This window comes from Xenopus tropicalis, chromosome 8, assembly GCF_000004195.4.
Source record: "Xenopus tropicalis strain Nigerian chromosome 8, UCB_Xtro_10.0, whole genome shotgun sequence".
NCBI classification, from domain to species: domain Eukaryota; kingdom Metazoa; phylum Chordata; class Amphibia; order Anura; family Pipidae; genus Xenopus; species Xenopus tropicalis.
In genome coordinates, this window is record NC_030684.2 from 77849554 (window position 1) to 77875651 (window position 26098).

At 38.8% G+C, this 26098-nt stretch overlaps 1 protein-coding gene across 5 annotated transcripts in view; it reads right to left on the reverse strand.

The window, feature by feature from the left end:
* Positions 1–12321, reverse strand: part of ltbp4 (latent transforming growth factor beta binding protein 4) — a 90056-nt gene extending 77735 nt beyond the window's left edge. For 3 of the 5 annotated variants that reach the window (XM_031891277.1, XM_031891276.1, XM_031891278.1), the window contains exons 1-3: positions 11842–12321; positions 3929–3999; positions 3161–3473 (exon numbers count right to left, since the gene is read on the reverse strand). In XM_031891277.1, the coding sequence (XP_031747137.1) occupies positions 3161–3473; positions 3929–3999; positions 11842–12098 (641 nt within the window). In that variant the 5' untranslated portion in view covers positions 12099–12321. The remainder of the gene's footprint in view (positions 1–3160; positions 3474–3928; positions 4000–11841) is intronic. The other 2 variants (XM_031891275.1, XM_031891274.1) reach the window with 1 other exon arrangement.
* Positions 12322–26098: the final 13777 nt, after the last annotated feature.

Sequence of the window (26098 nt, forward strand, 5' to 3'; positions counted from 1 at the left end):
CTGTGTGCCTCTCTTCTGGTTCACTGTCTCACCCACATGCTCCTGCAAAGCCTCTGTAAGGTGCCTAAACAGATTTAATGAAAGACAAGACATTTAGCCTGTGGCCCCCCTGTCAAACAGATCTTTTGAAAATACTGTACATTTAACAGTACCAGAACCAGGTCATTGTATTAACACCCATTGTATTAAGCACCTTTATTCATTGGACCCACACCTATGCCGACGCTGCTACCTTTGTTATTACGCCCATGTTGTCTTGCTGAAATGATGTTAGGTTTGTGAGGACACATCAACAGGATTATGGGATAATGGATAATGGGCAGATACATAGGTGTAAAATGCAAAATGTGCCCTGACTTCACCCTGCAGTACGCTGTACAAGTCTGGGACCAGGTTCCATAATGAGCTGTAAGTAAAAGCCCACATGGGGAGTGTTCACTGCCTGTTAGTGTAAATGTTATTACTAGTTCCATGGGGCATCCCTTGTGACTTGGTTATCTGTTTTATTTTTTTGGCCACTGGAAATATACTCTCTTCCAGGCATCAAATGTCTGAAAATACCTTCACCTCTGGATCCATTGCTGAAAAATATCTTGAAAGTGCAGAAGAATCAGGCGCTTTGTTGCCTGCAAGAGAGATTTCCCATGTGTGACAATGCCCCCTGTGACTGCCTTTAAATCTTCCAGTGCCACTACTGTCCTCTGTCTCCCCCAGAATTATTCTGGGGAGAATTTGCAATACAGTTAAACCATCCTCAATAATAAGTGCTAAACTCTTAATGGATGGTTGGAGAATACAGTGTACAGGATCACTGCAGCTTCACTAGTTTTACTATAAAAGAAAATGAACAACACTTCAGTTATTATACAATGAGGCCCTCTACTGCTCATTTCAGCAACTTACACATACAAGCAGGGAGTAAGTATTACCACTTCATTTTGTGCAAATGTAATAGGCTTTGCTTTGTTTTGTGATGCCAAACAATAAAATTGCCCATTTGAAGGCTACTCTGGGGTTTCCTATAAACATTTGGAAAATTTTAGTAAATCAGTTTTTTAAGCACTACTGTAAATTCAGTATTTCAGTATTCAGTACACTTCATCAAAAACTCAAACTTTATTTTGATGATAGCACCCTTCATTTGTTGTTTGCTTGGGGGTTGCGGTGTAATGTGACTAGTTTAAAGGGTTGGCAAAAACTGATTTCCAGCATGACTGGACCTTTTGGGGCATCTGTAGGCAAGGGTATAAATATATATATATATATATATAGAGAAATTATACCCTTCAGCTGTAGGAGGGCAGATGTGTATTAAGCCCAAATGAGCCCTAATTAATAAATAATTTCACCATTGTTGGTAAAATATGTTTTGTGGGACCCTAAAATTAATTTGCTGTGGAGCCCTGCAACATCTAGTTAGGCCACTGCCTTTAGACACAACATGCAAAAGGAGCCCCGAAAATACCACCTGTTCAAGGCAGATGGTAACTGCAGGGATAGCTTGTGCCTGCACACCCTTGAGCTAAATTGGTACTCCATCTGTGTTAGAAGCAATACATGCTATCATGAACTGATAGTTCTGCATTCAAATTTGTAACAATGTTTTACACCCACTGCTGATAGTTATAGCATGCACATCAGTTTTGGATCAGAATCTGCCCCTTGTGTGCATTGAGAGGTGAGTTCCAATTCTGTCATTGCTCACACATAGAGATAAAACAGTTTTATACAGAACTGCATTTCCATAAGTCTCTTAAACAACTGTCACTTAAAATGCATAATTTTTGAATGAAGCAACCTTCAAAAAATGTGTAAAAAAACTTCCCCCTGTGGGCCTATAAAAAACATTTTATTTGCCACTTTTTATGTCTACTTTGTGTGAAAATGGTCAGGTTATCTGTGGGCATAAGAGAACCAATATGACACTGGCCACCAACATCAGGTAACTGACTGACTGTGCAGTGAATCAGAAAATAAGTTAGGGAACCACAGTCAGATTCAGAGTGATATTAGTTCTGGATTTGGCACCCCTTATTAGCTATGCCCTAGTAAATTTACCATTACTAGGTTGGTTTTAAAATACTTAAGTTTAAGGTTTTCAAACTTAATCACTTAGCTTACATTTGTTACTTTTCATCAGATAATAACTACAGCCAACAGCATATTCAGCCTTAAACCTTACAGCCAACAGCATCTTCAGCCTTACTGACAATAAAAAACTACTCTTTAAAATATTAATGTACATTAAAAGTTACCTATAGGTCATGCTGATCATATTTTGCTAATAGGGCTGCTTTAATAAGTAATTGTTACTTGAAGTTCCTAATCCCAATTTCTCAGCCTGTCAGTTATAGCTTCTAATTCTAACGGACTCCTGGTGCACAAATGTGGCCGCCCCCTCATACATGAACATGGGGGAACAGATCGGTAATGTAAAGCATCATGCAAATACTTCTAAGACAAAATTATGAAAAGCATGCAAAGACAATGTTATGATGTAAAAAAAAAAGTTTAATTTCTGGTGTCAGTATGTTTTTAAGACTTATCACTTATCTAACAATGAAGAAATGTATCCAGGGTTGGACTTGGACACTGGCAGATAGTGAAGCATGGTGTGCGTTGGGGTCAGCTTTGACTCTGTTGGTAATCAAGGGCAGCAGAGAAGAAGGTAGTACATGTGGGGCTATTACTGAGGCATCCTAATGCGCCCTGTGTATCGCAATCCAATCACTGAATGTATCTCTATTCTCTAATAATCTCCTGACTGAGGTAGCCATAAAATACTAGATTAGAGAATATTACATACAATAAATCTGAAGCATCGTAGCTTTGGTTTGTGTAGGTTTCCTACAGTGGAATGTAATGCCCCATAGATTTTATTGTGTCTTTAAGGTGAACAAGATTGGTTTCATGGCATATAGTATGGCTGGATATGTACAAACTAGTTTAAAAAATCCCAGCCATGAGGCAAATTGCAAACATTTTTTTGGGTGGCACTTAACCAGGGGTTAAGCCCTGGGAAAAAGGCAATGATCAATAGTTTCTTTCTTCCTATTACCCTGCATGTATCAGTCTTTGCTACAAGACAGCTGTGCTTTACTCATGCTTTGTTGACCATACAGCAGCTCCAGGAAAACCCAGCGTATTTATAGGTACTTACGACAGAGGCTGCCATCTAAGTGATGTTCTTTTCTTATCTGAATGGATATGCAGCTTTGGGTTATTGTATTTCAGTTCAATACTAGTAGTTGGAAAGTCTGTGTTGACCATGCTTCCTGTTGTGCTTATATCAGGAGTTAAAGTTGGAACCGTAGTGCGTTGAGTAGTAACTACATCAGGCTTTGGAATTACAACCTCAGATTTACCGAGGAGAGACTGATGCTGACATTGCGGGCCCCTAAAGCCATTCTTACATAAACAAGTGCGCAGTTTCCGACATACTTGTCCACTGTTGCATTTTGGCGTGCATATAGCTGCAAAAGAAAGCAAAGCAAAAAACTGAGGTTTTCATTTCAATTACTTAAAAATATGTTTATACTATGATGTTTCATACAATACATAAATGATATCTGCAAATATAGGTAGACGTCCTGACGTAGCTTCCAGTGTGTTCAGTAAGTACTCCTCAACAGGTAGCAGTCCCCGTGCTGGCTGTATAACTTACAAATACGATTCCAAGAACCCGGAGAGTACACTTATTTGTAGTGAAGCAGTGTAAATTTTATTGAGACATCTTTGTGCACTACATGTTTCGGCTAAACAGCCTTCCTCACCTTGCACCTGAGGAAGGCTGTTTAGCCGAAACATGTAGTGCACAAAGATGTCTCAATAAAATTTACACTGCTTCACTACAAATAAGTGTACTCTCCGGGTTCTTGGAATCGTATTTGTAAGCAATACATAAATGAATTTCAGCTAAAAATCCTACCTCTGGTGCACATCGCTGTTTTAGGTGCTGCCCTCAAACCAGAGCAGCATTTTGATCCACACATATTATTGCTGTAAAACACAAACAAAAATAAGGCACAATTAAATAAAGAAAAAAAAATCATTATAAACAATTCTGATACATTAAGGGATGGCCTAGAACCTTTCTATCTAAGATGAGGCAGGCTTAAAGCCACCCTGAGAGGTCTTTAATAGGCCTTGTGCTTTTATATTGCCATGGAACTCATTGATGACATATAAATCCTTACACATTACTATTGGGATACATTACTCTCTTCATTTTGTTTTTTACTGTTGCTTTCTATAGTAACTAAGCACTTTGGTGCCATCTTGTTTTGAGAAGGTTTATGGGGAAGTCTGGTCACTATCAGTACTGTTTGCATTAATGCCCAGAGGAAGGTCACATTCAGTGACAGATACATTGGACTCGTGGAAAGATTAAAAAATGTCTTTATTTTTGTTGTGCAGGTCATAAGAGTGCATAACATGCATATGTATACTTTATTTCGCTAAGTACTCTTCCAAGTGCTTAAACATTTTTAAAGTAGCATAAGCAGGAACACAAATGTTTAATCATTCTATACATCAATGAATAGACAGCATGTTCTTTTGCTGGCATTTATTATCACTGTCTCCTTTTCTCAAAGTGACAGACTCATCACTCCAACACCCAGAGAGAATGGATAAAGGCTTTCTATTTGAAAAAGAAAAAGTCCTTCTCTTATCACCCATCTGTGTAATGCATTCATCCACCGACTTTCCTCTCAATGGTGCAGTAAAAGTTCCTTTGAAAAAATGCTCAGTAGACTTCTACCCCTCCTACTCTTTTTTCCTGTGGCTTGACCTCTACTTGTGGCTGAACAAATTATTCATCCATATAGAAGCATTCACCAGCACCTGTGACTTGACTCATTTTTCTTCAGAGATTAGAAATTATGTATGTCTTTTTAAAATGGTCCCTACAGCCATGTACTACCTTCTGTGTTGGCAATACTTGAATCTTGCCCATGAGAGAGATTGACCTAAATGCTAAGAGCTTTTAAATGCTAAATAAACCAACTATATCACAGTGACTCAGATGTACAGTATAAAGAGGGCAGAACAGATAAAAAACAGTTCTGTGTTATCACTGCGTATTATAAAATAATTCCATTGCACTGATCACAGCGATAGATCAAATAGCAAAGGCACAGTAACAATTCATAATAATTTGCTCAAGTCTTTTTACCAGGCATAAAATGTGTCTGTCTGGTGCTGTTCTGCTAAAACTTAACCCTACCAACAAAAGCTTAAATTATTATTCATATGATTTTGTATTATATCATATGTAAGGCACCCACCTTTGGACTCAGACCGTAAATGCACTGATGTTCATAAGACACTGAGGCAAATTTATCCACTAAAACCACAACTATCTAGTCATTTATTAAAAGATCCATATCAGCGGCTTAATTTGGTCACGTCTGCAGAAAAATCTTTTGAGAGGGCACGGCACAACCAGTCTCTCCTCCCATGCCCTCTCTCCCGGCCCCAGCCTCACCACATCTCTCGGTTCCAACCGTGCCACTATATTTAAGGTAGAACCGGGAAGGGGAGACTAAGGTACTGTGGTCTTAGCACCCCCTGCATCCTGCCCCACCCCGATGTATATATAGTTACGCCACAAACAAATTATAATGCAGAACAAAAAATGAACACAAGTTTTTTATAATTTCATAATAATTTTTGTGGACCTAGAAACAAAAAAACTCTGAAAACCTCTGTAACACTTGTTTGGCTATGAAGGGGTTAATCCAGGCTAGTAGATGATGTAGAGCATGTGTTACATGCGACCCTCTTTCTTATGCTGGGCCTTCGCTAATTGGAAGAAAGCTGGATAGGAGCTGAGGGTGTAGTTGAACTACAACTTGGTAATACTGTGTAGTGCCGTTAGTACAAATGGACGCCAGAGAGGTTCTTATGGTGAATTATAATACAGATTTATTGGTCCAAGACACAGATGTTACGCAGGGTTATCATACTCACAGACAGGCAGATTGAGATGGTACAATAAGGAAATGCTCTTTTGCAGAAGAGAGGGTATGCACCGTTTTATCCCACCTCTTGGTAGAGTCTGGGCAGGGAAACACACCTTTTAACCAGTACCCTTGGAAGGTAGTCCAAGTAGTAGGAACTCCTTCAGGTTGATAACCTCTAGTGGATGAGTCCTTCGGGTGAGTAGGAATCAGGGGTTATCCCGCCTGTCACTATCTCTACTGGATATAATCACTCCTTGAGGGGGTTAATGGCTGCCCTTTCTTGCTAGAGCTAACTACCTTCACTTTCCTAGAAAGTGCTATTAAACAATCTGACTGTGCTTGCTAACCTCATTCACGGGGCCCTGTCCCCAACTTTCACTAGAGGTATAGTATCCTCTAGGGTACAATGGCTTCTGGGGCCTAAGGTCTGCCTCCAGGCTCAATGGAGTGGTGCTTGGAAGACAGCCTGCAGCCAAAGAGGAAATCACACCCTCCTGCCAGACACTATATCAGTCTGCAGGGGGCATGTACAATCTGACTAAACCTATAGGGAATAGTTTTAGAACTGTAACTTAAGTACAGGGGCTCTTACCCAATAACAATAAAGGTGTGAAGAGGTAGGGTGTAAAGCCATAGGGAGCTTAACCCTATGGGTCCCTACACCTCTAAAGCCACAAATTAAGTAAAGATTGTCATACTCCAATGGACTTCTACATGACCTCTGCAGGTTTTAGATGGCACATTTTTACATTTGTGTTTTTCATGGTTTTGGCACATAATAAATGGTATTTTTTAAACACAAAAAAGAGTTTTAGCGCAAAAAACAGGAATCGCAGAAAAAAATTACTAACTTTAGTAAAACTACTCCTTTAACTACTGCCACAGAGGGATGAGAATCAGCCATTATGATGGCCTCTGAGGCATGGAGAGTATAAAGTGTATTTCTGCACAAAAATGCACGAGTGTACATTCTTAAAATGAAAATTGGATATATACAAGTGGGTTCCCATAAAAACTACTTGTTGTATTGACTAATGCTGAGCTACTATGAACAAGGCAGGTTGCTCATACCTCCCCATTAGAGAGAATCTCTGGAACACTAACCACTAGGTAAAAAGTATTATTTAGATGCTGGGATTATATTTTAATCTAATCTTGGAATTGTGGATGTAAATGACAAGGAAAGCTGACCCACTGTATAATTTATGGAATAATAATAAACATAGATACTATAAAACCCTTTGTACTCTAGTAGGTACTTGTTATTTTTACAAGACTTCACTTTGTCTATATTTCTGTTCAGGGAAGCTGCCATGATGCTTATTACCTTCTCTAAAGCACCCTGTGCTGACAAGTCCACAAGAAAGTGACAGTAAGTCATCAGTGTAATAACAAGTGTTATAAAAGGAAGGTAAGTGGGAACTTTCCATATAAGGGCTGCCATAGTCTACTCTTATTAAAAAATGTTTAGATTCAGTGCTGTTTTATAACTAGTACAACCTAGTTTTATGGGCAGAGCACCTCTATTTAAATAGCTGAATATGGGATGATCCAGCACAGCTGTTTGTGCCATTAAGGAACACTGAAGCCAAGCATGGGTTTATTACAGAAGGTTTACCTATCTAAGCCCCTGCGTATATTTCCTTTCCTGTTCCCGTTACTATGTGCTTGCAGTAAAATGGAAAAGAAAAAACCTTGCTGCTCAAAATGGATCACTCTGTTTAGGCTTTGTACTTTAATGACATATTCACATAAGCTGTTGCTGCAATAAGGTGTTATGTTGTCACAGATAATTTAAACAGACACTATTTCTGGACCTTAGGTTGTATACAGATACAATTAACCTCAGGTTCACTATACTAGAACATCTGTAAATTGAAAAATGAAAATGGTCTTCAAAAAAGCGTGTAACAGAAAAGTAGAAAAAGCACAATATTTTAAGAGTGGAGCAACTTACCACTACATCCCCTTACATTCTGGTTTCAGCTCACGTCTAGGTTAATCCCTGCTCTCACCTTTCTAAGGTCACTTATCTGGCTGCCTATTTCTTTTATAATCTCCCATCTCTTATAAAAGGTATTGATTCCATAGCATAGTCAGTAGTAGGCCTAGATTGGCATTTAAAATAGGCCCTGGCATTTCATTTACACAGAGGCCTAAACAGCTCCCACCAGCCCACTAAATATTTACTGTCTATCTTACAGCAGCCCCTCTGGCATTTGCCACTATCCAAAGATTGTTAGTCCGGCTTGGTTAATAGCCCCATTACCTTGATCCACGTTGCCTGTAGTTCATAGAACTGCACTTTATGTGCACGTTCATCTTTGTGCACACACTTATAATGTGTAGTGCATGCTACCCTGTATGGAGAATATGTAGATTCTGACTCTGGACTGCATGACCTTAAATACCTGTGGTTTTAAGATTTCTTGTGTTGTGGTCAAACACTGAGTTCAAGATTAATACAGCTAAGAGTGGAATAAAGGCTACAGTGACTTTGTGGCTGAATGGCAAAGCAGAAGGGGGTGGGCAAAAGCCAAATATTCCAAGAGGAATGTGTATCTAGGAAACAAATAGAACATAATCCTGCACTTTGCTAGCCAGTCATGACCAAGGGAAAAAATCATAAGGAATTTGTATCATAAAAGTGTCTTAGTACTTCTACTGGACGTCCATGCCTCTACCTCGTACATATTCCATTCACACACAAACAGCACGAGATATACTGTATATCAGTGCTGTCCAACTTCTACAGTGCCGAGGGCCGGAATTTCTCTAGTATACATGGTGGAGTGCTGCTAATGGAAGCCAGTTTTGACCACTCCCCTTTTTGAAACCACACCCACTTCAAACCACACCTATTTTATCACAATGGTGGTAGCACAGCAAAATCCCAAATGCTTGGTCCTTACTGTGGGGATATCAACCATCATTCATATGTGAAAGAATTATGTCATATTAAAAAATTCCATATGCCTCCTCCTCCCCTGTGGATAGCACAGCAACCCCCAGTACATAATTACACACCTTTGGGACCATTTAATGGCTATTTCCAACTGCTAACAAACTCCCACAAGAAACCCCTGCCAGGTTCACCTCCCACAAGCAGCATAGGGCAAGCAGAGTATGGCACACACAGGCAGCACTCTGCCTGTCCTATGCTGTCTGTGTGTGCTATACTCTGCCTGTCCTACCCTGCCTGTGTGTGCCATATTCTGCCTTCCCTATGCTGCCTCTGTGTGCCATACTCTGCCTGCCCTACCCTGCCTGTGTGTGCCATACTCTGCCTGCTCTACCCTGCCTGTGTGTGCCATACCCTCCCTGACCTATGCTGCCTGTGTGTGCCATACTCTACCTGCCCTATGCTGGCTGTATGTGCCATACTCTGCCTACAGTACCTATGTCTGAGGTGTGAAGAAGTGAACAATGGGAGTGATTACAGTCTGAGCCTGAGGTGTGAACACTGCAGGGGGTGAACAATGCAGGTATTAAAAGGTGCGAACAACACAGTGGATTACATTTTTAAACAATACAGAGGGATTACAGCCTGAATCTGAGGTGAGAACCATGCAGGGGGCCAGTTAATCTCAGTACTGATACCATTTAATGCTTACTCAAAGGTAAGCCATCAAAGCAGCCAGACAGGTGGGGGGCCACACAGAGGGGGGTCGCCAGTTGGACAGCACTGCTGTATATGATATGAGAACTAAAGGGAACTACTTTGTACCTCTTTCACCTGTGCCTGGGGACATGAGAAGTTAAACCTATAGTATCTGTCCTTTCCCCAGCCTACCTCTTACTTTCTCCTAATATAAAGACATATAAAGTTTTTTTTGCTATTAGTTTCTCTTAATACACAGAAATTAAGCCACCTACACATATGATCTTCATTCTGCACAGACCTGCATTGCCTTGATATTAATAAAGCAAAATAATAATAATAATAATAATAACAATAATAATAATAATAATACTTTTTCAAAGTACACAAATATTACATAAGGCACCTACATCTAACCTAATCTTAATAAACAGACTTCAAGATACCTTACTCTCACATTAGTCAGATACAGATACATCAAGACTTTTACCTTTCTTATTCTTTTAATATGCCGACAATAGATACCTGCCTCTGCCCTTACCCTAATACAAAAATATCTTCATCAGGGTACCTTTCTCTCATTTGATCCAAATACATAAAACAGAAAACTCTCTGCCTGCATTAAATGATCATAGGCATATGCACACCAAACCTACTGCTAGACACAACTTCCATGACGACTTCAATTTCACTTCACAGCTTCCAGGACTCCCTAAATTTGTCTCCTACTAATACACAGATATAAGTATCTCCACCTTAGGGCACCTACCTGACACCTTATGCTAATATACAGAACACTTACCAGAACACTTATCAGAACACTTACCTCTTACCTGTTTCTCATTCTTATTCATCAATGCACCTACTTCTCACTTTCTCATAATGTTCCCTGCAGTTAATACACAGCAATTAGGGCACCTACCTCCTTCAAATATGCAAACATTAAAAGACCTACCTCTCACATTTTATTAATACAGAAACTTCAGGGTACTTAACTTCACTAATACAAAAACTGCTGGACTCCTACCACTCACATTCTTGTTACACCTCAACATTAGGACACTTAGGGGCTGATTTACTAACCCACGAATCCGACCCGAATTGGAAAAGTTCGGGTTTTGCGATTTTTTCGGATTCTGTACGAATTTTTCGTTACCAATACGATTTTTGCGTAAAAACGCGAGTTTTTCGTATCCATTACGAAAGTTGCGTAAAAAGTTGCGCATTTTTCGTAGCGTTAAAACTTACGCGAAAAGTTGCGCATTTTTCGTAGCGTTAAAACTTAACGCTACGAAAAATGCGCAACTTTTCGCGTAAGTTTTAACGCTACGCAAAATGCGCAACTTTTTACGCAACTTTCGTAATGGATAGGAAAACTCGCGTTTTTACGCAAAAATCGTATTGAATCCGAAAAAATCGCAAAACATACGAAAAAATCGCAAAGTACCGATCATTACGAAAAAAACGCAATCGGACTCCATTCGACCCGTTCGTGGGTAAGTAAATCAGCCCCTTAGTTTTTATCTAATACAAATACACAGATACCTAACTCTCACCTTTTTCAAATTTACTACTAATACAGAAACATTACAGGTACATTTTCTTTCAGTTCACATACATCAAAATGGATACTTTTACTATAACAACATCAAAATGCACATCTACCATTTATTGTCTGACACAGACTATCAAATATCTACCTCTCCTCTTCTCCCAATACACACATTTTAGAACAGTTACTATATGAAAAGGGACATTATAGAAATCTACTCAATTATAGGTCCCACTCCACAAGTTGTGAATCACTGCTTTGTGACATCTCTCTTAATACACAGATGCAGAGTTTTTAGTTTGCATACATTTCATATTTTACAATTATGCCAAATCTAGGTGCTAAATATCAATCAGCTTGAAATAGTCAGCTACAAGTTATAAGATGAAAGCAAAGACCTGAATTTCTGCTACTGGCTACAGCACTTGTACAAGTTAGCACCAGTGCTAGTAAGTGAGCCCTAACTACCACTCCTGTTAGCATTGCATACAGCCTGCTGGGCACCTATTTCTCCCACTTTAGTTATAGTACACAGCTATTCATCTTGTTCTGAGCACTGAGAAGAATATACCAATCCTGATCTCAATCTTTTTCAAAGATATGCTGCTTCTCAACAATAACAATTCTATTTATACACAGCCAAAAACATACCTAATTCTAAATTATCCGGATATGTACCTCATACATTCTTTTCATTAACAGACTTTTTTCCTTCTACTTACCTTAGGTTTATAGATCCTTTGTGTTGTACTTTTTTACCCTTCTTTACCTTCTGAGTTACAGCTTCCATTCCCTGTCCTTGGAGTCTCTCTGAAACAGACTGACCTGCGCTAGGCAGGACTGTCTGTGATTTAGCCTGCGCATTTTGGTTTTCCATGTGCTGCATCGTTTGCCTGCCAGTTTTGCCTATGTCTAAGTGCTGTGACACTGCCAGGGAGTGTATAAGAAGTTGCACAGTCACGCACAGGAAAATAGTCATCTTTACATCTGCCTACTGACCAGCTCATATACACACAAAAGGGGTGAGAGTGTGGGAGAACCAGGGAGACAGAGGAGATAAGGAGAGAGGGTGGCAGAGAGTGGGCTGAGTGTTAGATAATGGAGACTGAAGGAGAGGAATGAAGAAGAGAATCTAGATATGCAACAGAGTAAGAAGAATGAAGGAATGTGAGATGTGGAAAGGAAACTAAGTGCAGGGGCATTTTACAAGTTAATACTATAAGCCCACATGCTTTAAATCCAAATTGAGCACTCCCTCCTTCAGTTCCACATAAATCCCCTCTTTTCCTTCCTCTGCCAGCACTGATACTTCCTTTAGCTAACCAATGACAAAACAGCAAATACCCCCCCCCCCCGGATTTGAACGCAGTCATCAAACTGGAAAGGAGGGTTGTATGATACAGGTACCTGTGCAAAGGGGACATACAAGCTGTAACTTACTAGGATAAGGACAAAACAGTGAGTAGATTAAGAAATGTGAGCTTTGTCTAAGATTTCACACTCAGTTCCAATTTGCATTAAGTGTAAGGAAGAGTTTTATAAAAGACAATAAAAATTATTATAGATTAAGGGGGACATTTACTAACAATCTGATTTTTTTTTAGTGCTAAAAGTCACAGAAAAAAAATGTTGTGAGATTTAATATGCGACAATACTGAGGAAATTCCAAATCCGACAATTTTAAAACTTCTCAAGATCATGTAGAAGTCATGGCAGATGTCCCTTTCCTTCCCTGGAAGACAAAAAATTTTTTTTGGAGTTTTTGAGATTTTATTGCAACTTTTCCTGCATGTGCCTTTTCAGTTCAGATTTTTTGATCAATGTCAGACATTTGTGAAAATTAGTTTATTTGAATTTTTTAAAATAAAAAAATGAGAAGTAAGCGTTTTAGTGACTCTGCCCCTTAGAATTAGCATAGTGCCACATAGGGCTAATTCTTGGCCTGAGGAAAAAAAACAAATCAGCCCTACGCTGGCACCAGCCTCCTAACTTGCATGCACAGAGAAGCATTATCTCCACTCAGATGCAGGCAGATATGGCAGATTCCTGCTGGAAATGCAAATTCTCAAACTTGTTGGCTGATATCCACCATGTCTGCCTGCACCCAGGTTGAGACAATGCTTCCAGGTGCAGGCGAGGTAGCAGGCTGGTGCCAGTGTAAGGGCTGCTCTTCAGCCTGTGCTTTTCCGCAGGCTGAGAATCAGACCCCTGTCACACTAGCCTGTGCTATGCGTATAAGGGCGAAGACACACTGGTCTACTTAGTAGCAGCTACTCATTACAACTACTAAATGCCAGAAAATAACCTGCCATAGACAATGCTGAGAATTGCCTCAGCTAAGACACACCTAGACACAATTATCAGTAAATGTTCAGCATTGTTTATTTTGTAGCCATGACAAGTAGCTGCAAAAAGTTTGGCCCTCGAGCCAAACGATCGAATTATAATGGCGGCAATGGGGCAGTCAGTTTTGGGACCGCATCAACGAACCGATGCAGTCCCCAATTCAACTAAATCTTTTATCCTGCACGATCGATATCTGGCCAATTTCAGGCCAGATATCGGTCAGGTATGCCCCTCATTCTTGCCCCTACACAGGCCGACAAGCTGCCGAATCGGTCAGAGGGACCGATATTGGCCCGTGTATGGTCACCTTAAACCATGGAGGCAAAAAAAAAAATCACAAAGTTTGCTTCAGTTCCAGTAACCCATAGCAACCAATCAGAGTAGATGCTACCTCCTTCTTGGTTACTATATGTGGAGCAAATAACTGTGATTACATCACAGCATGAAAAACAAATATTAGATGCATATATATTAGATTTGTTTTCTCAACTGATATCAATCAAAAGCTTGAATTTACACTCTAAAAAAATATCTCATTGGTTGCTATTCCTCGACTTGATTTGATCAAACCTCGTGCTGCTACCTATATTGCTACAGTGAACTGTGTGAGATATGAGCTCATTTGTGTTAGTATTTTATATCCTACAAAAGTAAAAATAACTATATAGAGAGCTAGTTAGTGTGCTGTCCCATTAAAATACATTCTTACAAAGTACTATACAAAAAAGTACAAAGTACTATGTATAAGACTATACTATATGACTGAGAATGAGAAAGTATGTTCAAGGTAAGTCAATAAAATCATTGGCATTCATGGGTTTGTGGCTGGGATCAAGGGTCTAGGTTTGTATTTGTTGCCATATCAACAGTGCTATGTAAAGCCCCCAGTCTGACAGCAGATCCTTCATCCCCTGCCACTTTGTGCCAGAATATGGTTGTTCCCACACTGCTTAGGAAAAGGAGGGGGTGGCAGCAGTTGGTATAGTTATGTGGGTACAAAGACACAAAGGGGAACGATGAAATAAAACCTCACAGTGTCTTTCAGCCACACTGCATTTGAACAAAGAAACCCAATCTATGGGGGGATGGGGAGGAGGCAGCATACTATGGAATGGGGAGCAGAGAGTGGCACACTGAAAAAAAACCTTCATACTCAGTCCTGTACAGCCCTATATAATTAACAGTATTTAAACACATTAGGAAATAAACACAGAGGTGCCCAGCCCAATTACACTGGCACGTCTATGGGGTGCCATTTGTCCAATGTACATTTTGTCTATAAAAATACATTGTATATACAAAAAGCAATCTCCAGTACACAGACTTAAAGTGTGGATATTAACATGGTAAAAAATATACAAAAGATATATTTCTAGTGAAGATTGAGAATAAAATCAATTTTGTGCACAAAAGGATATTATTATATTATAAACTTTATTCTGTAAATTATCACAAGCATTCTGTCTCACAAATGTATAACATCCATACAAAAAAACAGTTATGTGTAAAGTTACTTACAGAATGAATAATGTAAACCAAAACTTAGACAAAATATATAATGGTGTAACTGAATAGCATATTCCAGCTAGATTTTCATGACAAAATAGATGTGTGTGACAGAAAGTAAGATTCTATAGCACAGAATTCATTCTATCAACAAAATAAATATACAGTTCCACAAAACTGATAAAATATCCATTCTGTGAAACAACACTGTCAATCAAATTCCTAAACCAATAAGAAACAAGCATATTCATTATCCAATAATATGCAGGTTTTAACTGGAGTCAATTTACTGGTCTCCCCACTGTTTTAATTTGTCTATAAAGTATTCACACACATGCACACGCACACATTATTCATATTAGCAGCATAACTACTGGGTGAAGGGCCCCTCGGTAAAGTACAATACAGCAGATATTTATAGAAGCAATGTAACTCAGTATATCTGAGATAAGTACAATATAAACCATCTAACTTAAGTTCCTCCCTCCAAGGATACCAGCTGATTCACATCAATACACTACAACATGATTTTTCACAACTCTACATAATTTCCCCGCCGTAGTAATGACTCTAAGAAAATTGTAGATGATTGTTAGACTCCAATGTTTGGCTTCCTCCTATTATTATGTAAAATATTGTACTAGTTAGCTTACAGCAGACTCTTAATAATGTGCTTATCCATAGTTCAACTACTACATTATTTAACCACAGGGGAAAAAATTCCAGTAGGCCCCTCTTTGGGTGCACCACCCCCAACCCCAATAGCGGATGCAAGGAGGAAGAAGGGGGTATGCAGTGTGCATTAGGCTGGCAGCGGTGGAGAAGTTGGCAACTGAGGTGAGGGGCTACTGGGGTGGCAGCCCTGCTGAACCCTGGACACCCCGGTGCAACACCACGTAGACACATAATACATCATATAAATAAATGATGATCCCCCTGAAGTAACAGTATGTAAATGATCCCTTTTGTTTGCACATAGTACTCATATATGTTGTAGTTGAACTACAGCTAACTAGGATACTGCTCATAAGGCCTACACATCATACTATACAAGCAGCCTGTCTGCAACAATTTCTGAAGTGGCTGAATCACATGGCTATGCGTATTATGTAGTAGTTGAACTATAGCTAAGCACATTATTAATAGAGTGCTATCAGCTAACTGCTGCAATATTATGGCTAGGAGGAGGACAGACATTGGAGCCTAACACTCATCTACAAAGCTTATTAGGGTCACTACTACAGTGGGGGAATTATACAAACTTGTGCAACTTCATATTGTAGCGTAAAGATATGAGTCAGCTGGTATCCTTGGGGGAGGAGCTTATGTTATATGGGTTTGTGCTCTACTCACTGGTGTATTTATAAGTGTCTCACATATAGTGAGTTACACTGCTAGTATAAATATCTGTTTGTATATTGTACTATACCTAGGGGCCCCCACATGAGTGGTTATTCTGCTAATGTTAGAGTTTTTTTTAAATAATGCTATTAATTTCTTATGTTTTATTGATTTGTCAGGGGTAGGGTTGCTACCTGGCCAGTATTTTGCCAGTCTAGCTAGTAAAATACCAGGCAAGGCCATTATTGCAAATTTACCAGTCTACCTGTCATTCTACCTCCAGCCTATCCTTAACCTGCCCAAAATTCCTAATCAAGCCAGGTTGTTATTGCCCATACACATAGGGTTTCTGTTGCTCCGCCTCCAGCCTGCCCACCTATATCACTAATCCAACTCCTTCTGCATCACGTTGTTGTCTCACCCCCTCCATGTCACCAATTTGCCCCTCAGGGTCCTACTCCCACTCCCTTAGCTTCAGAAAGAATCTTTTTTAAAAAAAAGGGGGGTGCAATCATAATGAGGGGATATTAGGCCTATTATAATGATGGGAATAGCTGACTTACCTCAGGGTATCATATTTATGTTTTGAATGCTTTAATTTCAAATTCATTTTTAGCTGCACAATCCATAGAAACATCATTAGATCAGTTTTGTACCACAGAATCATTACAGCATTAGGGTGAAGACACACAGAGCTACTAGTAGCAGCTACTTGTAGTTGCTACTAAAATAGACAATTCTGATCATTAACTGATAATTGTCTCTACATGTTTTTTAGCAGAGGCAATGTTCAGTATTGTCTATGGCAGTGTATTTTTTGGTGTTTAGTAGCTGTAAAAAAAGTAGCTGCTACTAGTAGCTCTATGTGTCTTCTCCCTTATAGTTCTCATCTCCCTGTGAGACATTCAATTTAAGACCCTGTAGGTTTAACAGCTGCCCTCTTAAGAGTGTTTGTTCTTTGTTAATGGTTATTGCTATGCAGCACAGCCGGCACTAGAGGGTGCCTCTATATCAGGCACATCATCTATTCATTTTGTTTATAGAATGAATTTTGTGCTATAGAATCTTCCTTTTTGTCACAAGCATCTATTTTGTCATAAAATCTAGCTTGGAATATGCTAGTCAGTTACACCATTATATATTTTGTGCAAAGTTCTGTTTTACATAATTCATTCTGTAAAAAACTTGTTCTGCTGTATGGATGTTATACATTTGTGAGACAGAATTTTGTTAAAATTTACAGAATGGAGTTTGTAATATAATTATATCCGTTTGTGCATAAAATTGATTATTTTCACAGAACTATGTCTTTTGTACACACATTCATTCTGTGTACTGGGGATTGTCCTTTGTATACAGAATGTATTTTTGTAGACAAAATGTACTTTGGACAAACAGCACCCCATACAAGTCTGGGTTTTATTTTGATAAAATGGGTGGTGTGGTAATTAGGATTGTGACCTAAAAGTGGGAATGGTCAAAACATTTTTACCTTGTGAAGCCCAGCAGGGCAAAGGGAGTCAATTGGATCTTTGCTCAGGGCCCACCGAGGCCTTAAAGGAATACTCTCTTGGGAAAACATGGGTTTTTTTTCAAAACGTTTTTTTCAGTTAATAGAGCATTTTTTAAAAGCACAGATTTTTTTTATATATAATTTTGAAATTTCACATGGGGCTAGCCATATTCTTTATTTCCTGGGGTGCCACAGCCATGTGACTTGTGCTTTACTACCCCCTCCCTTCCCCTCCCCACCAGCAGATCAGCAGAACAATGGCATGGTAATAGCTCTCTGACACCTGTATTGCTAAAAGCGGTAGATATCAGAATAGCACTCAATAGTAAGAAATCCAAGTCCGGCTTGTGACTCCTCCAGTTACATGGGAGTAGGACAAGCAATAGGTTATCTGAAAGCAGTTTTTAATGTGTATCACCGGCTTTTTCTGAAAGCTCAGAATCAGGCACAATGCACTAAGATGGCTGCCTACACACCAATATTACCATTAAAAAAAATATTTGTTTATTCAAGAATAACATTTTAAATGGTAGAGTGAATGATTTGCTATGTAATCAGTGTCATTTAGAAATAAAAAGTATACAAATCATGACAGAGTCCCTTAAGCCTTTCCCTCCCAAGCCTGTATGTGCTACGTTCTTGCAGGAAATGGCTTTACCTGGCAAGCACGTAGTGCCTGCATTATTTGTAGTAAAGGCTTTTGCTGCCAGTGCAGAGAGTCAGATGTGCTCCCAACCCCCTCTGCAATAAGCCAAGGGGACTGCCAAGTTGGGCCTGCAACCTCTAACAGCAGACAAGATTGGCCATGTGTCTGCTGTTAGAGCTTCCTTCTCCAGCCATCCAGCGCCCGCCCACACACTTCCTGCTTCAAAGACTCTGTGATCCTGGGACCCTTTATCACTACCAAGGACACCCCTTCTCACAGAAATGGTAAGTGGCCTTTTTTTACACATATGTACACGCAATACACCTTTTACTTATTCTAGATTCTGCTTTTCTAGCTTTTTTTTGCTTTTGCACTACTTTTGAACATATTTACACACTCACACACTTTTTAGAAGTGTGCACAAATTATACACACCTCATTCACATTTAGGTGTATGTGCAACATTTTTAGGGGATTTTTCAGAAAACTTTAGAAAAACTTTGCCATTTGGTTGTTCGGTGTAAAAAGATGTCTTTAGCTATTTTGAATTCATTGGGTTTCTGGGGGTCTCTGTACAGTTAGGGGGTCTTACGGCACATAATACACTGTCAGGGGGCTCTTTATGCAAAAGCTGAGTTGGCAGGCAAGAAAATTCATATTCACTATTTTTATTTGGTGTCAGTACAAACCTCAAATTTTTGTGTATCTATGCATATTAGGCATCAAACTGTTCATTAGACTTCATACTTCATATTTTGGCTGATTTGCCTTTGTATGTAAGAAATTGTGTGACATAAATGTCATAAAAACTGCTATATTTAGGAAAGTGTTGGAGCATTGGAACTTTGATGTAGAAAGGTGTCTTTACACATGTTGGATTTGTAAGAATTTGTACTTTTCAAAAATATATAGTATTCTAGGGTCTAGGAGTTAGCAGCCAAGAAAATTCATATGCACTATTTTTTATTTGCAGTCCATATATATCACATACTTTGGTAAATTTATGAACATTGGACATCAAACTGTTCAGTAGACATCTGTCATTTATATTTAGGGTGACATAACAGAAAATTCATAAAAACCGCTAATTTTAGGAAAGCTTTGCAGATTAGTACTTTCCTGTAGAAATGCATCTTTAACCATGTTGGATTCATCAAAAAGTGTACTTTCAAAAAATATATGGTTTTCTTGGGGTATTTGTACTTAGGGGGTCTTATAACACAGGCTGCAGAAACTGATTTGGCAGGCGATAAAAATCCTTATGCTCTATTTCATCTGGTTCAGTACATACCACAGCCTTTGGTATATCAAACTGTTCAGCAGACCTCTGGCATTCGTATTTGGAGTCACGGGTCTTTTTTCCAAAATTCCTTCTGCTTTGCATTCCACACATGAGGATGATATGTATCTCTTCTACCTAAATGCTTTTCTCATAGATACAGTATCTGAAAAGCATCTTACAGCATTTAACCACAAGGTGGCAGGTTCCCCAACCAGTAACATTTTTCAGTTTTCAACCATAACAGTATGTGAACTGCTGCCCAAAAACTTTCTTACACACCATATGGAACTTTATGGTCTCTTTCAGGGGACCCATTTGGAAGGGGCAATCCTATGAACTGCTTTAAAGGAACAGTAACATCAAAAAATGAAAGTGTTTTTTAAAGTCCTAAAAATATCATGTATTGTGCTACATTGGTAAAACTAGTGTGTTTGCTTCAGAAACCCTGCTATAGTTTATATATATAAACAAGCTACTGTGTAGCATTATTATGTCTATCATAATATATATACATATATATATACATACAGAAACAAAAGGAGCACACCCTTCAGGCAATCGAATGCCCTAGGTGCTGGTCAAAAAAATTCAATAAACAAACAGAGTACTGCTCTGTCCCTGAGGAAGAGCACAGTTGGTGCTCGAAACGTCGGATCTTTTTCAATAAACCTTTTTTGTTTTTTCATAAAGTCCCTATGTGTGCGGTACTCTGTTTGTTTACATATATATACATATATTTTTTTTAAAAAGGCAGTCCAATGTGCAGATTTTGTAAATGTCAGTACTGCTAGATATAACATCCATACAGAATAAAGTTTGAAATAAGTAGTTCTTTACTAAAAACATGGTCCTGAGGGTGAGGGGGCTGCTGCTTGTTACATAGGCTGCATTTGTGATTTCACATGAGCTGCTTATACCTAACTGCTTTTCCTCAAAGGAAATTAGGCCGCCATTATAAATCCGTGACTTTATTTGGAAAGTAAAGATGTATTTTTATCTGCACATTTCTGTTTACTTGTTTGTGCTTGTTCGGAAGACTACAATCTAAAATCACATTGACTTTCTTGAAAGTCTACACTAAACCTAAACTTTAGTTGTAATACAGTATACCTTTGAAGACATACTGTAAACAAAGTGTTATTTTGCCTGTAGAACAAAAGGTTAGATTGTATTTGGCAAAAATGTTTTATTTTAGTACTAGAAATGAGAGAGGCTTGTCAAAAATTGCATTAGAGACAGATCATTCATTTTTGCATTGGCATTTTGCAGCATTTTATGTAAATCATAGCAAATTGGTTTTTTGCAAACATGATATTGAAATCTTGGTAGGTTTTAAGTGTTGAGTTTTTTATTATTATTTTGTGATAAACAAAGAAATCAGGCAAAACACACAAATTAGTACATCTGACCCTAAAGGTTTTTTTTTTTTAGCCCTGGTCTGCTCAAAGGCTCCATAGACTTCATTATATGACATCATCATTTTATTTCAATTCAAACCCTCTAACATGCTGTATAAGATATAATTGGCCCACTACATGTAATACATTGGGCAGCAATTGTCAAACGGTGTTTAGAAAAAGGTCCATGGTGTCAAATACATTTGTGTAGAGAAGAAAATTGACTTTTAAATCCATGAATCTGGCATGTTGCCTTGGAAAGATTTTCTACCACGGTGTGAAAATTCTTGGCTGTGGATCTATTGATCAGTTTCTGGTTGGCTCTTCCAGTGAAAATCAATTTCTGCTGCTTTCTCTGAAGTGAAATATCACCATTTGGGATTTGACACATCTCTCTGGTCACTGTGAGTTATTGCGACAAGGGAAACACGTTGTGAAAGTTTTCTGCTTGATTTAATGAGATTCTCTTTGTAGGGAGGATTGTAACAAGACAATACTGATTGTGCGGCATTGATTGCTATATGAAATGGTGCATCCCTTTATTTTAATTGGAGCGAGGCAGGAGACGTTGTTCAGTCTACTGTAACTCTTTCTGGTCCACTGCAACCTAAGCAGCAGAACTTCGCTGAAGTGATTAATAATAGCATTATTTGATAGAACTATATACTTCAACTCCAACTTCATACTCTTTCCTAAGCAAGGATTTTTGTCATTCATTTTGTATAAAAAAAAACCCTGTGGTTTAATTCCTGTAACTTATATGGCACCAAAATATTCTGTAGAGATTTCCAGAGAACCATTCACACCCTGCCCAGATGAAATCTCATTTAAGCCCATAAGTGCAGTGTGCTAAGTGCAATTTTAAGTGCAGTTGCACATTTTTTTTCCCATAATGCCAAATTTTCCAGCCAGAATTTCAGAGTAACTGCAGTCACAAAGGGGTGATGCACCTGACGTTGTTCTAGTGCTTGTCTAGTCATTTTTACAAATGTGTGATAAATGATGAGTGCTAAAAAAAAATATACGTGCTTCTTTTTAAACTAGTGACAGGAAACATTGGGGCTGGGCGGAAGATTATTTTGTCTTATGGTATAATAGATATAATTTAAAAGCCTGCATATACATTTGAAGACTTTCTCTTAGAGGCATCTTGTAATAAAGAGAGTTATTTATAGCCTGTATGTTAGCAGTATATAAGCAGGCAATTTTTATTTTCTTATGGCTTTGAAGAGGTTAAGCGAAGCTTAGCTGCCTGTACAGAAGACTGAAGGAAGGGTGAGGGGTAGACGCCATCATGAATCATTTAATGACCAATCCATCCATTTCACACATGGTTTCATGAGCTCCTACCCTAGGGACCTAAAAACCTCAAACTGGTCCTATTAGATAGTATGGATGGGCATAATTGTAAGTTGCAATTAGGTGCAAAAAGGAGTTGCCTGATGATGTGGTGTGATCTAGTCATTTTTACAAATGTGTGATAAACCTATGCTTTACTAAATAGTAGGGCTCAAAAAATCATGAAGATTTGCACATTAGAAAGTAATGCACAAAATGCATTTGTGTCTAGCGATGTAACTTATAGCATCACAAAACACAGAAAGAAATCGCCAGCGCTCGGTCTAACCCACGCTGTAGCGTTGACCAGCTGCTAGAAACACACTATTGTGCCAGCGCTCGGTCTAACCCACAATCTGGAGTTGACCAGCTGCTATAAACGATAAAAAGCCATTAATTATACAAAAAAAAAGAAAGTTTGGCTGCGCTTAGTTTGCCTTTAAAAATAACTTTTACAAAAATTAGGTGTTTTTTTCTGTTTTGATATTGCTAGCTTATGAGTTGCAAGGCCCACTATGCAAAAGAACCCTGTTCTTTACTCCTGCCCTTAATCATGCCTAAAGTAGAGGATTCTCTATTAGCATTGTACCCACATGCACTAATTTGCACCAACTAAACATTTGGAGGGCAGAATGTCTGTCCCCTACCAACATGACACCCTTAAATGAGAAGGAAAGGCATATTGGCAGTTTATTGCCAATAGATTAGTCACAATAGTGTAAATTAGAGCGCTATATTTATTCTGTATAAAGCTTTACCATACCTGAATAAACAGCCCTAGAAGCTCCCTCTGTTTAAGATAGCTACCAGCAACCAGAACTGCAGCTTCCAGTAGCATAGATTATACAGCACAGAGGGGGGTGGGGGTGGAGAGTTGAGATGGGAGGGGGAGAGAGAAGCAAACTGAGCAGACTCATGCCGTGCCCTGAATGATTTTTCAGAAAAGCCTGACACAGAAGATCATGTATACAGAAGGAAAGAAATGCAGTGTTTCTTTTAGAGGAGGCACAGTTCTGGGACTCTGGGATTCTGTGGGATTTTGGGAAAACCAAGACAAATTATTGAGATGTTGGACTGTGAAAGTGAGTGAAATTTTGGATTTTTTTCTTTACACTTTTTAGCAGTAAGTTTTATGGATATATGTATATAATCTGCCTACATTCCATTTATTAACTTTTTTATTTATTAATTCAGAAGGTAAATGCCTTTTAGTAGGACCACGTTTGGCCTAGAGTCACCACTGCAATGCTTCTTTTTTTTTTTTTTTAAAGCAAGTAACCTTGTCTAACCTAAGTTAGAATATGGCTATTGGTAAGCTTCTACTATAACCACAGGGAACTACAGATTCGCTGATGATAGTAGGTAGGTCAACAGTTTAATTTGTTGTAGAAGTTGTTTTTGCAAGACATAGCTGTTCATGAATGATAGGGATACAGTAGCTGTAGATACTTGCACCACCTACAATTGTAACCATACCATACCCCTATGCTCCCTACAGACCAGTTCAAGGACCACAGGTTTTAAGGGTAGTTTCTGCTACTGTGGATACTGTGTGTACAGCTGCACAAATGGATATTGACATCTGTGTCTAAATTCATTATCAGCAATAACTGTCCTAGCTGTTTTAGAATATGGTCTGTTTATGTCAGACTCACATAGAGGAAAGTCTCTTATGGTTTCAAAGAAAGAATATCTGTACTCTTCAGATCAGTGCATTGTAGAAAGTTAGGTGCTATGCCCAACATGAGATCCTGGGAAAGTTGCTGCTGAAGATTGGTAACAGTTGCCAGGAGTTATAGAACAACAATATCCAGTATCCTATAAATGCTGTACAAGAATTAAAGAAAATGGTGCAATAAGCTTTGCCGCTAGCAAGTCAAAGATGATCTGCATAACTATGCACAGACTTCTGACCAGGCTGCATTTGATGTTATGTGCCTTAACACCTCAAAAACTGCAATATCATATAACATATGAACCCCTCTCATTCCATCTGTACTTAATAAAATAGCAGTAATGTTTTATTAACAGATACCAACACATCCTAACATGTCATGGGCAGTAAAAGTTTAAACTAAAATATATATATATATATATACTATAAGGGCAGCATGGCAGCCCCTCAACAAACCTCTTTACCTCTAGATGCTGACCTTTACTCAGATTCCTTTCTACCCCATACAGGTATATATGAGATTTAATGGGCTGAATATATTAAAAACAATATCCGTTGTTTAACTTTCGACTTCTTTGTTTACTTAATCAGTTATTATATGCCTTCTTGCAGATCTTGACAGAAAAGCAACATTTTTTCTCTTATGCTGCCTTGGAAAAGTGCTTTTTATGTGTGTGTTGTACAGATTTTAAAGGGGGATTAATTGCTAGTTAATCAGCCACAACTTATGACTATCTGGGGCTGCTTTACCTTAGACTGTGTCCACCCATCCAACTCTCTGGAATCAAGGTTCTTATTATTCTTATTAATTCTAATGTAGTAGCAGAGGGCATCCATTAGAGCCAAACATACAAAACATTTTACTTGTATAAGAAACAATTCTTGGCTGTTGACAGTATCACTTTAACTCATGTCATTATGAAATTAATGTGATTTGTGCTACCTGCTGCTTTGTCAATCTATCTGCTTTGCGGTGTGATAAATTATTTAACTAAGGATGCACCAGATCCAGGAATCTGAATTTGAACCATTAAAGTAAATTTATTGTACAGCACTGTGGAATATGTTGGTGCTTTATAAATACATGTTATAATAATAATGTACTTTAAAGCTCTGGACAAGTGAAAGCAACAATTTTGTGTTAAAATTTTTCTCAGTACACCAAAATCTTTGTGGAGGATCTTGTATTCAGCCAAATCTAAAAAACTGCCACTGCATGAACCTTACCTGGGTTCTCTAAGGGCTCTAGCACACGGGGAGATTAGTCGCCCGCGACAAATCTCCCTTGTCACGGGCGACTAATCTCCCCGAACTACCATCCCACCAGTGAAAATGTAAGTCGCCGGTGGGATGGTACATGCTGCGCAGGTGATTTCGTCAAATCTGCGAAGTTGTCTCGCGAGACATTTTCGGTGATTTGGCGAAATCGCGCCGCCGCGTGTGCCATCCCACCGGCGACTTACATGTTCGCCGGTGGGATGGCAACTGATGGCAACTCGGGGAGATTAGTCGCCCGCGAACAGGGAGTTTTGTCTCGGGCGACTAATCTCCCCGTGTGCCAGAGCCCTAACAGTTCCATAGATATTGTAACTTAATTACAAATCTACATTGCTCTAGTTAAACAAACAACATTCATTCTTCAGTTATGTTTGTATTTTTAAAATAAAACTGAACAATAGGAGCACCAATTAAGGTGACCATACATGTAGCACCCATTGGGCGCAGGAAAGATCATTTGTTTTCCTCACTGATGTTCAGGGCTGAATATGGAGGTAGAAAAAATAGGAATTCTACCTCTATCTGGTGATTCAGCACTTAATGTAGATTATGCTCAGGCACCTTCAACAGCACCCGATCAAAATCTTTTAACCCGCCTGATCGAGGAGACAACCAATATCCACAGCCTTTGTGATATCGGTCTTCTCGTCAAGCCGC